At 32.8% G+C, this 13,999-nt stretch overlaps 1 protein-coding gene across 1 annotated transcript; it reads left to right on the forward strand.

The window, feature by feature from the left end:
- Positions 1-7,815: 7,815 nt before the first annotated feature.
- LOC136035576 (serine/threonine-protein kinase prk-2-like) lies at positions 7,816-9,548 on the forward strand. Its single transcript, XM_065717451.1, has one exon. The coding sequence runs from the start codon at positions 8,468-8,470 to the stop codon at positions 9,350-9,352; it is 885 nt and encodes a 294-aa protein (XP_065573523.1). The 5' UTR covers positions 7,816-8,467; the 3' UTR covers positions 9,353-9,548.
- Positions 9,549-13,999: the final 4,451 nt, after the last annotated feature.

Below are 13,999 nucleotides of genomic sequence, written 5' to 3' on the forward strand. Positions count from 1 at the left end.
TTTTGTCCCAATTCATTAAGAAAGACCCCTGAATCACCAAAGCCGTAAAATAAATAGTTGAAATTACTAAAAATACTTTAGCGTAAAGAGCGGGGTATTAGGAGGAGGTGAGCCCCTCATATGGGTAATAATTTCTGTTCGTTTTAAGTTTTAATGCTGCTCTTTACTTCCAGCTGAAAAAAACTTTTTCAGATTTCTTTTTTCATTATTTTTTTTTTAAATAATGCTAGTAAATCCTGCGCTCCCTTCATGGAAATTTTCTTCCACCATGACAAATTCCTCGATGGAATGCTCCTCCAGCCTATCCCCCTATTCTCAACCCCTCCCCCCAACCAAAAAATCCTACTGAAAACGCCTGCACACTTCCCAATAACCATTACTATATGTAAGCACTGGTCAAAGTTTGTAACTTGTAGCCCTTCCCACGGGGACTGTGGGGGAGTAAGTCGTCCAAAAAGACACAGTTATAAGGTTTTTCGACTACACTGAATAAAATGGCTATCTCAGAATTTTGATCAGTTGACTTTGGGAAAATAATTAGCGTGGGAGGGGGCCTAGGTGCCCTCCAATTTGTTTGGTCACTTAAAAAGGACACTAGAACTTTTCATTTCCGTTAGAACGAGCCCTCTCGCAACATTCTGGGACAACTGGGTCGATACGATCACCCCTGGGAAAAAAAACAACAAAAAACAAACAAACAAACAAATAAACACGCATCCGTGATCTGCCTTCTGGCAAAAAATACAAAATTCCACATTTTTGTAGATAGGAGCTTGAAACTTCTACAGTAGGGTTCTCTGATACGCTGAATCTGATGGTGTGATTTTCGTTAATATTCTATGACTTTTAGGGGGTGTTTCCCCCTATTTTCTAAAATAACGCAAATTTTCTCAGGCTCGTTACTTTTGATGGTTAAGACTAAACTTGATGAAACTTATATATTTAAAATCAACATTAAAATGCAATTCTTTTGATGTAGCTATTGATATCAAAATTCCATTTTTTAGAGTTCTGATTACTATTGAGCCGGGTCGCTCCTTACTACAGTTCGTTACCACGAACTGTTTGATAAATTAAATGATAACATATAATCCTATATGTCTATAGGATTGTCTCCTTAAAAAGGAGACAATTACTATACAAATACACCGTCAAATTATGTTTATATGTCATACATTAAATTATAACATATAATCCTATATGTCTATAGGATTGTCTCCTTAAAAAGGAGACAATTACTATACAAATACACCGTCAAATTATGTTTTTATTATTATTTTATTTATTTTTTATGTTTACCAGAAGTCATTTTACTTATCTAGTTCCACACTTTTTAAATAGCTTTAATTTCTTATAGTTGTAAAGCATAAATCTGTCAAATATATCGGTTTTGTATTCAAAATTAAATTAAAAATATCAGTATTACTCAGGAATGTTCAACCCTTGCTGCCTTTCTCAATAACGCTCAGCACTAGGAATTTGATTTGAATTAACTAATCTTGGTTTCAATACTTTACAAAGCCTTAAATATATGCCTTAAATAAAAGCCTTAAATATATCTGTGCTTGATAACCAAGTTCACAAATATCGATAATGTTCAATAATATCCGTCCAACACATAAACATCACCCTATAAAACTAAATGCTAGGAGTTTCTATTTTACTTTTCATAAGTCGGCTATTGTTTTGTGTATTTTTTTTGTAACTTTTGTTGCTTTACTTCTTTCATTTTTATATACTTTTACTTTGATTGACATACTTTTTTCATTACCTTTTGAAAAATTTCGATAGAAACTTCGAAAAAAACAAAACTAAAGAGAGCGTTGAAATATTGAGTATTTTTTCTGCGTAAGCATAAGTATCGTGTTCATAAAACTATAAAAAACTTTATCAACTTAAAGTCAGGAGCAACTTTAAAAGGTTGCTCCTTTTAAAGTCAAATAAGAAATAAAGTTAGGTTAATCATAATGAAATATACCAAAACATGATGGAAATATAATACTTAGTACATATAATAATAAAATCTGGGCTATATAGTTGCACATCTAGGGGGAAAGGGTGGAGGGTGCTGGTAAAGTAACCTAACCTAAAATTACCCCCAGGCCACCCCTCCCCCTAATATATAAATATATAGCTTAAATTATACGAGTCCATTGCAATTTGTCACCCATCATTTGTCTTTGTAACTATGAAACCGGTTTTATTAGATCTTACATTCATCAAACTTCTCGACTGTGTTTGGTATAACACATAAGTACCCTTTAAAATTTAAAACGAACTGATATTATTCTGTATATAAGGGTGACTGCCACCTCTTCAACTCCCCGCTCATTAAGTGAAAGTTTTTAGTCCTTTGAAAAACCTTCGTTTTAAAATTATTTTTGACTTTTATTTACATAATAAACAAAATATAAACTATTACAGATATAAATCACTACGCTAGGGGAAAATTTAAATTTTGCTAACGAGTAGCGAATAGCTGCATAAACATTCCTAGACTTCCTAGATTAAAAATCATAATAAAAAAAACTACATAAATTTTCCCTGAAGAATTCTACACTAATTAACATAATAATGAAAAGAACAAAGTAAAAAGACAATCACCTTCTCTCAAATACCCCCAGGGTGACAACCCTCGTCCAAATACAACTCCCTCCACTCCCTCCACTCCAACCCCTTTAACCCGCTCATCCCTCAAGCCCTATAACTCACTCCAATCCCCCCAAATAATAAAAAAAATTCCCCAACAAATACTCTGCATTATTTTGTACAATTTGCACACGCTCGTAATTAACATAAAAGTTGCTGCTCCAAACTAACAATCCGCATGATATACGGGTAGATTATTGCAAAATATATCGTGCGAACAGTACGTTCCGGCAGAATATGCTTCGGTCTTCTGAGGATGCCAACTCCATGTGCAATTTTGGCGGAAGTAATGTCGCTATGACGGTTCCACGATAGATTAGAATCAATATGAAAGTCAAGGTACCGCAGTGATTTAACTTGTAAAATGTCTTTTTCACCTAATAGGACTTTACTACTTACATCAGCAGAATCACCCACTCTACAGAACGTCAATAAAAATGTTTTCTTTACATTCACGCACAGCAAACTTAAGCTTGTAAACACCTCTAATCTTTTGAGAGCATCATTAGCTTTTACTATTAAATCATCGACTGATTTTGCAAATACTGTTAGCACATTGTCATCCGCAAAAGAAGTAATGCATGCATCCTGCAGATAAACGCGCATCCTGTCAACGTAAACTAGATAAAGTGAAGGGCCTAGCACAGAGCCGTGAGGTACACCACACTTCACAGGAAAAGACGATGATACTACATCATGGCCCTTGTTTTCAGTAAATGTTCTTAAAGAATTGAGAAAAAAGTCATACTTTAGAGTAAAGAGTAAGGTGTTAAGGAGGAGACAGCCCCTCTCATAAGGAATGATTTTTGTTCATTTAAGGGTTCAAAGCTGCTCCTTACTTTCAGTTGAAAAACTAGTTTTTGATAAATTTAATCTCTGACTGTTTTCCAAATCATGTCCAGGCCCAACCAAGATATAATGTGGGGTAGCTGCTCCTTAAAGCTCTGGATTATTTCTGTTAAAATCTATATATCAGTAATTGGAAATTGTACAGCCCGACTTTTTTCAGTTTATCTGCTTAAGAAATAAAATGTTGAATTGCAGGTTGTAACAAAGTGCACCACGCCCGCCTATTCTATTAAAATATATCTGTGAAGAATGCGTCTTTTCTATAATTGGTAACCATTGCCCTCTTGGCTGCACCGGCATGTTACCCGCCCCCCATCAAGGGAAATTTTATGACCTTTTGAACACTCAGAATAAAATAGCTGTTACAAAATGCTTATTCGATGCCATTGGAGGTTTCTGGGGCAAAAATTGCATAAGAGAGGGATGGTTGTCTTCCAACCAGTTTTGGCCTTTTTAAAAGACACTCGAATTTACGATTCTCAACCAATTAAGCTCCCTACCAAGTTGCTCTCTATGAGATCTCTTTCATACGAAGTGGGCGGGAAAAGTCTATATCAAAGTCAACGCTACTTCGTGTTTATTAAGTTGTTTTTTACTATTATTATGTTTTTTTTTCCTGTCAGAAGAGTGTGATGTTCACTTGAAATATTACCAGTTATTTACTTGGACAGTGTTTAATAACTTCGTTTGGTACTTCTAAACGTTTCATCCTTCAATTTCCTTCGACAATAATTTTTTTTTTAATTTGGCCCATCTTTTACTAACCATAACTGTGAAGATCGCAATAATAATAAAGAAAAAAAAAATAAAAGGTAAAGGCTCCGCAAAAAAAGGTATCAATCTTGCGAGAGAACTAAACTCTAATTACCAGTTATGCACTTGGGCAGTGTTTAATAACTTCGTTTGGTACTTCTAAAAGTACCAAACTGACTCGATTCACGGTTTGATAAAAACACGGTTTTTATCAAAACCGTGTTTTGATAAAATCAAGCGTCTTCCTGTACTAATAGCAATTGAGATGATGCTAAATTGAATTGGTAGTTCTGTCATTTTGTGACATAAAAGATGAATTCTGCCGAAAGAGGGTTCACCATTTCTGGTGAAGAATAACTGGGAAGCAAAATTAGGGCACAATTGAATTCTCCTTGGTGGAAAACAGGTTTGCAATTCCTCCTCTTGCAAACCACCTCCCAGCCCCCTTAGTTAGCAAAAACTAAAAAACACATGTTTTGAAAAATCTGCCTTATGAAAAAATGCAATTTGTTTGTTTTTTACTTTTATCAAAATACTTAAATTTATTATGTATAAATTCTCAAAGATAACGTTGACAACCTACCCCTTTGACTTTTTAGTTATTTGATAAAGTTGCATATCTTGTGGGAAAGTCTATGGGAGGTAGGAAGTAAAAGCTACAACTAATGTCCTATTTAAACAAAAATCACATTGGATTCCTCAGTTTTATCACCTAAATTAAAACAAAGACCTTTGTGTGAGGTTTATTGTGTGCAATTGGAAAAACGAGGAAAAATTAATTTAAAAAAAAATCCGCGTGGAAGTAAAGAGCTAAGCAAAAACTTAGAACGAATAGAAATTATCGCTTTGCAGATTATGCAAGATGTATATGCAAAACTAACTCAAATAAACTGACTCGTGACACTCTCCAATTTCCGTAGATTTCTAAAATATAGCGCTTTACTGAAAACTGAGCTTCTTAAGTTTTTAGAGAATTATCATTATATGCTAAGAGTTTTCTGTATAACGGTCAATGAAAGACAATTGAGGGAATTATCGATTAGTCTTTTATTTCCTGAAGGTTACTCATGGAGTTCTTCTGCCTCCAAAAGAATATCCTGTTTTTGGGGGTTTTGGTTTTGTGTATTCATTAAAGCACTAGTTTATAAAATACTAAAAGGTGATATATCTTGTGTAATCCACAAAGCAATAATTTTTGTTCGTTTTAATTCTCGACTTTGCTGTTTATTTTTCGTAAGAAAAAGGGTGTTATCTTAAATTAATTTCGTAACAATGATATTTTTGGCCCAAAAAGTGAGTGCTGAGCACAAAAAAAAAACGTAAAATCATTAAAAGGCCTTGAAGTTTCTGATTGTGATTTGGCCTAAAAAGTCCTCGTCTCCCTTGCGTGCATATCATTGTACTTTGCATATATTATGTATATCTCCAATCGACTATAAATACAAAAAAAAGATTGTTTTGGATTTTTTCTCTACATTGCTCAGTTCGGTTTCTGGTTACGGCGTACCGCATGCGGGCCGGGGGTAGGTCACCCCTGCTCTAGAGTATAACAGTAACAACTTAAATAATAAAACCGACCCCAAATAACAGTAACAACTATTACAGTAACATAACAACTATGTAACAGTAACAACAGTAACAGTATATAACAGTAACAGTAACAAGTATTAGTATAAAATAACAGTAACAAGTATTAGTATAAAATAACAGTAACAACTTCAAAAATAAAACCAACCCAATCAAACGAACCCAGAAAAATGAAACCAGAAAACACTCGCAGTGTGCTAGGCTTGTTGTGGTTTCTGGCTGGTATGAAAATGGAATGAAAATCTCTTGACGCCGAAAGTAACCATAAGTGATTGTGTCTAATATCTGATAGAAAACAATTTTTGTGTATATATTAAGTAGCAGCATAAATGGACAGGTTTTAGCGTAAAGAAAGCTATGGCTTCCAAATGACAAAGCAAAAAATGTTGAATCTTGGTAGTATATCAAAGCAAAAATTATAGGCCTTGAATCCCTGCTGCTATTAACAAATGTTTTGTTGTCTAGTAGTGAAATACATGAAACCTTATTTGTAGAAAAATGAGCAATTTATGTTTCATCATGTCATTATATTTGAAGTAGTTTTGTATCATCTTTGCAAAATAATTAATGTTTTACCAGTTAAGAACCAAACAATGGTAGACCACTACGGCTTAATTTAAAAAAAAAATAACCTGTTGGAGTTACTAAAGGCTTCCCTATAAATGACAACTCATCACGAACTATACAAAGTCATTAGGTTACTAACCACGAATCTAAAATACTAAAATCTAAAATTATCTTTATCTTATTATCTAATCTTATCTAAAATTATCTTATTAAAAAATAAATCTTTAATTAAAATTAAAATAAAATCTAAAATTGCTAAAATTCTAAAGACCAAGCAAAAGACTCTGCGTCAAGGGAAATAATCATAACAGGGATATTGGGATGGCTGTCTAGCCCTCTCCCCTCCCTCGACATGTTCCCAAGCCTTGATGGCCGCCGGTGTGGAACAGAAAACATTTTGCCTCAGTTTAGTGACATATTCCCCTTTTTAACAAATAGTTGATGACTTTTATTCATATGAGTATGGTTCCTCTGTTCCACAACGAGCGTGTTGCTTCTCTGGCTCTTCGTGAAGATTTTGCTTCTATAGCCCTTCCTCAAATAGTTTCTCTGGTGGAGCACAAGGAGACTGGACAATTTTTGGAAGAGGATAAACTGAACTCGCAGTTGGGCGAACGTGGTCCATCAGTCTCATTCGTGTAACATGTCAGTCTTGGTAGTTTCAACCATGAGCCCTAACAAAGTGGGGCTAGAATCACCAGTTTTAGATAACTGGACTCGTGAGCCTCAAGTTCAAACCTTGAGTCTCATTGAATTCTTATTTTTTGGGAGTAAATAAGTATGATTTTTTCTTTGTCAGCACCTTATATTTTTTTACGGTGGCTCGCTTTCAGATACAGAATAAGTGCGGCTTTTTTATAGGTTTACTGACTTTGGCCATAGATCTAGCAATCTGGAACTTACTCTGAATAGAAGATTATTTTAAACAGAAGATAAGGTTTTGTTTTCTGATTGTGTCCTGACACTTCAGTTTATACAGGAAAGAATTTCTAAGCAACTAATGAAGTTTAAAACTTATTTTTCACCTCTTTTGCTCAATATTTTTCTCTTGCAATCGAACAAGCTTCAAGCCTTCTGGATTCTATACGGAGTGTGCGCTTACAAAGAGTTTTATTATAGTAAGGACTTAGCCTCTACTTCTACAAATATCAATTAATAACTTCCTTGCAGCAAAGCGTCTCGAAACTTGATTCTGTTCTTAAGAAGCGACCAATGACGTCATCACCATTAGTATTTTGAACTTTGTCTTATTCTTTCATGGGTCAAACAATGACGTCATTGTTATAAGATTTTCTCCGATTTACTTACTACCTTTCCCATGATTCTCTACGCGTGTTTTTAGATACGATTTTGCATGTTCCTTTTTTAAAAAGTTCGTGGTAACAAACTGTAAGTAAGGGGTGACCAACAGTAACCAAAACTAAAAAAGAAAATTTGACAACTATTAATACAACAAAAGAATTAGTTGTTAGTCCAATTGGTCCTTGCGCGCTTCTTACACGTAATGTTTATGTCATGTTATCACGTTTCCAGTACAAACAATTCAATATATACACGAAAATCAAAACCACCAATTATAAATAAAGATAGATTTGCTCTGCAGTATTTGATATATTTCAGAGGCTCATAATCTTTTTTCGTTTTTAATCTAGAATCATTCATTGTCAATTCAACGCAAAACTATCGAATAAGTAAAGAGCGATGTGTCACCTGTAGTATTATTGGAGATATCTTCTCTCGATGCGTGACACAAGTGTTATAACAGACCCTGGTCATATCATGATATCATGGGGATATCAAGATAAGTGTACCGAAAACAGATTTAGCTTACTCACACTTAACTTAAAAAAAAGAAAAAGAAAATTGGTGCATAATTATTGTGAAGTTAATACGGAAAATCTAACAGTGTTTTGGAAGTTTTAAATGTCGCATAGAATTATTATTTACTTGACTTGTGATTATGATGCTAAAGAGAAGATAAGTGTTATAATCAATATGAAGGAAATGTATCAAAATATTGTAAAGCTACATTTTTCTTAGCAAGTGGCATTAGTAAAGTGGCATGGATTTAGACGAAATCTGCTCCCTCATCATAAAAGAAAAACATCGATTTGATAGTCGCTTTTCTATTACTGACCAGGAGCTCGGAAGTGGAGCGTTTGGGGAAGTCTATCTTGGGGCAGATAAATCCGGCGGTGGAAAAGTAGCCATTAAGAAAATAAAGAAACGCAAAATATACGATTACACTGTGAACAAAAAGGGAAAGGTGGTTCCTATGGAAATTGAGATACTGATGAAAATCAAAGGCCTAGATCTAGATGGTTTCGTTCAAATTATCGACTTCTTTGAAATGGGTGATGAATTTTGGCTTGTCACGGAATTTTTTGAAAACTCGTTGGACCTAAATAGTTTTATTAAGTGTCAACAGGGACTTAGCGAGAAAGAGGCACTTTTCATCTTCAGAAAAATTTGTAATTGTGTCCTAGGACTGTTTAATTGTAAAATTATCCACAGAGACATAAAGCCAGAAAACATTATTATTACACCCGAAGCAACAATAAAATTAATTGATTTTGGAAGTGCCACACATATTGACAGGGCTCAAGAGAATCTTGTTGCCACGACACTTTATTTACCGCCTGAGTCTTTACTTGAAAAAATATACAAACCTGAGGCTGTGGCGGTTTGGTCCTTGGGATTGGTTTTGGCTGGCCTTCTCACTGGGAAAAATATCTTCGCAAAACACAGATCACCATACGCGGTTAGTTGTAAAAAAGCGTTAGAACCGTTAGTTATAAAATGCGTTAGAAGTATTATAAAGAACATAACGCCCACTTTTTCGATACAAGTAAAAGACCTGCTAAGTAAGTGTTTGAACGAGGATCCAGATGAAAGAATTACACTGAAAGACATATTAAAGCACAAATGTTTCAGTGCTTTGAATTGATTTTTTTTTCGTATACTTTTACAGTTGTGTTGCATGAATTCAAAAAAAGTTTATCCCCTTTTCCAAATAATTAATTCAACAAAACATTTTCGGAAAAAGAAGTAAAAGATAAATAAAGGGACATGTGAAAAACCTAATACAAGCAGAAATAAATTTTTATTATGATAAAATAAAAAACACGTTTTTTCAAATGAAAGTAAGGAGCGACATAAAAACTTAAAACGAACAGAATTACTCCGTAAATGAAAGGTGCTGTTCCCTCCTCAAAGCCCCACTCTTTACGCTAAAGTTTGACACTTTCTTACGACTCTACTTTTCAAAACAATAAAAAAACTTTAGCGTAAAGAGTGGGGTGCTGAGGAGAGAATAGTCCCCTTCATATACGGAGTAATTTCTGTTCGTTTTAACTTTTAATTTCGCTCCTTACTTTCAGTTGAATGACATTGAGTATTACTTGAGCTTCGTTCGCTCCAACACTGTACTTTTCTTAACAATGTCAAATGATGGACGACTAGATGTTTGTTCGCATATTTTTTTGACAATATCTAACAAAGAAAGGTAAATCGACCGCCTGGTTTTCCCGATATTTTTAAATAGCTCATCACAGATTTGGAAGCTTTTTTTGGCACAAAATAAGTAATTTTTGCTGTAGATTTATTTTTGAATCTGAGGCAATAGCGTTTGTCTTATTGAGTTATATCTATCTATAATATAATCTATAATCTATCTATCTATCTATCTATATAAAAATAAGTTGTCTGTGGATCTGTGGATGGATCAGGTGACGTCACCTGAAAAAACTGGATCAGGTGACGTCAAAACTGAAAAAACTAAAAAAAGGCAAAAACTACAAAAAAAACTAAAAACTAATAAAAAAAATAAAAAAGCTAAAAAACTAAAAAAACTAAAAAAAGGCAAAAACTACAAAAAAAACTAAAAACTAATAAAAAAGCTAAAAAACTAAAAAAACTAAAAAAAGGCAAAAACTACAAAAAAAACTAAAAACTAATAAAAAAAATAAAAAAGCTAAAAAACTAAAAAAACTAAAAAAACTAAAAAAAGGTAAAAAACTAAAAAAACTAAAAACTAAAAAAAACTAAAAAAAAAGGAAAAAACTGAAAAATAAGCTAAAATAAAGGTAAAAACCAATAAAAAACTAAAAAAAAAAACTGAAAAAACTAAAAAAAGGCAAAAACTACAAAAAAAAACTAAAAACTAATAAAAAAAGTAAAAAAGCTAAAAAACTAAAAAAACTAAAAAAACTAAAAAAAGGTAAAAAACTAAAAAAAATCCAAAAAGAAAAAACATAAAAAAATAAAAAAGATAAAAAACTAAAAAAAACTAAAAAAGCTAAAAAACTAAAAAAAAAGAAAAAACTAAACAAACTGGGAATTGCACAAATATTTCAATATATTTTGACAATATATATAAAAATAAGTTGTCTGTCCATTACGCCAGATTATATCTTCTATATATATAAAAGAAAACAAACTAGAATGTAAAAACTGGAAATTGCATAAATATTTCGAAATATTTTGACAATAGGTTAAAGTAATTCGAAAAAACAAAAATGGTAAAAAACTAAAAACAAAACTAAAAAGAAAAAACTAAAAAAAAAACTAAATAAAAAATTAAAAAAAGAAAAAAACTTAAAAAGGAAAAATGTAAAAAAAATAAAAAGGTAAAAAACTAAAAAGAAAAAAAAACTAAAAAAAACCTAAACAGCTAAAAAAAAAGAAAAAACTAAAAAAACTGGGAATTCCACAAATGTTTCAATATATTTTGAGAAAAGATTAAGGTAATTCGAAAACCTTAAAACAGATACCCAAAATTTTGAGGTTTATTATCAATAAAAAGAAGAAACTTAAAAAAGAAAAACTAAAAAAGAAAAAAATAAGAAAAGAAAAAACTATAAAAGAAAAAAAAACTGAAATGAAACTGTATCTATATATCTATATAAATGACGACCAGGACACTCTAAGAGAAATTACAGACTGGGATACCGGGACACAAATGACGACCGGGACACAGGGAATATAAATGACGACCTGGACACAGGGATACAACTCCAACGGGGACGCCGGGGGCACAGGGGGATATATAGATGACGACGGGGACACAGGGAATGTTCGATTAGCAATCACCATCAACAAAGCTCAAGGGCAATCGTTAGAAAAATGCGGTATAGATATGAATACGAATTGTTTTCCCATGGACAATTATTATGTTGCATGTTCAAGAGTTGGTAAACCTGACAATCTATTTATATGGACAGACAATAGGACAGCGAAGAATGTTGTATATTCGCAAGTTTTACGTAGTTAAATATATATCTATATATATAAAAATAAGTTGTCTGTGTGTGGATCTGTGGATCAGGTGACGTCATGTTTGTCCGCATATGACGTCTGAATTATTTCACACTAATACAAAAGAAGAAAAAAACTAAAAAAGGTAAAAACTACAAAAAAAACTAAAAAGAAAAAAAAACCAAAAAAGCTGAAAAACTAAAAAAAACTAAAAAAAGGTAAAAATCTAATAACTAAAAAAAAACTGAAAAAAATAAAAAAAGGCAAAAACTACAAAAAAAATAAAAACTAATAAAAAAATAAAAAAGCTAAAAAACTAAAAAAACTAAAAAAAAACTAAAAAAAGGTAAAAAACTAAAAAAAACTAAAAACTAAAAAAGAAAAAAACTAAAAAAAAGGAAAAAACTGAAAAATAAAAGAGAAAAAGAAAACTAAAAAAATATGAATAAATATATATAATGACGACCAGGACATAAGTAAAAAAAAAAAACTAAAAAAACTAAAAAAATGGTAAAAACTACAAAAAAACTAAAAACTAATAAAAAAACTAAAAAATCTAAAAATCTAAATAAACTAAAAAAGAAAAAAAAGAAAAAAGGAAAAAAATAAAGGAGAAAAACAAAACTAAAAAACGAATGTATATACAGACCGGGACACCGGGATACAAATGACGACCGGGACACAGGGAATATAAATGACGACGGGGACACAGGGACACAACTACAATGGGGACGCCGGGGGGCACAGGGGGATATAAATGACGACCGGGACACCGGGACACAAGGAATATAAATGACGCCTGGGACACTCAAAGAGAAATCACAGACTGGAACACCGGGACACAAATGACGACCGGGACACAGGGAATATAAATGACGACCGGGACACAGGGACATAACTACAAAGGGGACGCCGGGGTGCACAGGGGGATATATAAATGACGATGGCGACTCAGGGAATGGTCGATTAGCAATCACCATCAACAAAGCTCAAGGGCAATCATTAGAATCATGAGGTATAGATCTGAATACGGATTGTTTTCCCATTGACCATTATATGTTGCATGTTCAAGAGTCGGTAAACCTGAAAATCTATTTATATGCACAGACAATGGGACAGCAAAGAATGTTGTATATTCGCAAGTTTTACGTAGTTAAAAACATATATATATATATATATATATATATATATATATATATATATATATATATATATATATATATATATATATATATATATATATATATATATATATATATCTATATTCACAGGTGGGACATAGGGACACAACTACAATGGCGCGTAACTAATATGGCGCGTAACGACTTACGCGCGCGGGGGGGCTTGGGGGGGGGCGCGAAGCGCCCCCACCAACTAGGTGTTGGGGTGGCGCGAAGCGCCACCCCAACAGCTAGTAATCTATAATATAATCTATAATCTATAATCGACAATATCTATAAGATACTTCTGTTACAGCTTTGGATTTTTTTTTTTTTTTGCACCAATACAGGTTAGACTGACAATAGTTTTACTTGAGCTTCGTTCGCTCCAACACTGTACTTTTCTGAACAATGTCAAATGATGGACGACTAGATTTTTGTTCGCATATTTTTTTTGACAATATCTGACAAAGAAAGGTAAATCGACCGCCTGGTTTTCCCGATATTTTTAAATAGCTCATCACGGAAGCTTTTTTTGGCACAAAACAAGTAATTTTTGCTGTAGATTTATTTTTGAATCAAAGGCAACAGCGTTTGTCTTATTGAGTTAATCAAATCTAGCGAAAGCATAGATTAAGGGATTTATTTATTCTACAAATTTGAACAATTGTTTTTCTTTAAGGACAGCTTGTGTGATGTCTACACCTCTATTTTCAGTGCTTGTCAGAATCTAAGATTTCTTTACCAAGAAAGAAGAGGATGGGCGATTTTCTTCTGCTGTCAAAAGCAAACATATGTCGAAAAAGAAAGATTTTTTTTTTACAAATAAATAAAAATCGAATATTCAAGTTACGTATTGGGTCTAGGGAGTTTTCAAGCCAAACGAGAATCCTTTTATTTGGCAATACTCCAACACAAATGGTTTATATTTATAATTGCTTCTTTCTTAGACCTGAACATTCGTATTGTTCAAGAGGGTTTTCAAGCTAAATATAAATTCTTTTATTTGGCAATACCGATACGCGAATGTTTTATAATTGCCTCTTTTCATAGTCCTGACAGCTGCACTCCCGTTTAACAAAATTGCTTTATTGACTGATTTACTTGTCCTTATGAATTTTCGGTCCCAAATTGTGACACTAGTGGTTCTATTGACGAGAATGAAACGGCATTTTTGA

This window comes from Artemia franciscana, chromosome 14 (genome assembly GCF_032884065.1).
Source record: "Artemia franciscana chromosome 14, ASM3288406v1, whole genome shotgun sequence".
In the NCBI taxonomy this organism is placed as follows: domain Eukaryota; kingdom Metazoa; phylum Arthropoda; class Branchiopoda; order Anostraca; family Artemiidae; genus Artemia; species Artemia franciscana.

Excerpts from the sequence above, each read along its gene's own strand:
- LOC136035576 (XM_065717451.1), top strand. The coding sequence starts at position 8,468 with ATGGATTTAGACGAAATCTGCTCCCTCATCATAAAAGAAAAACATCGA.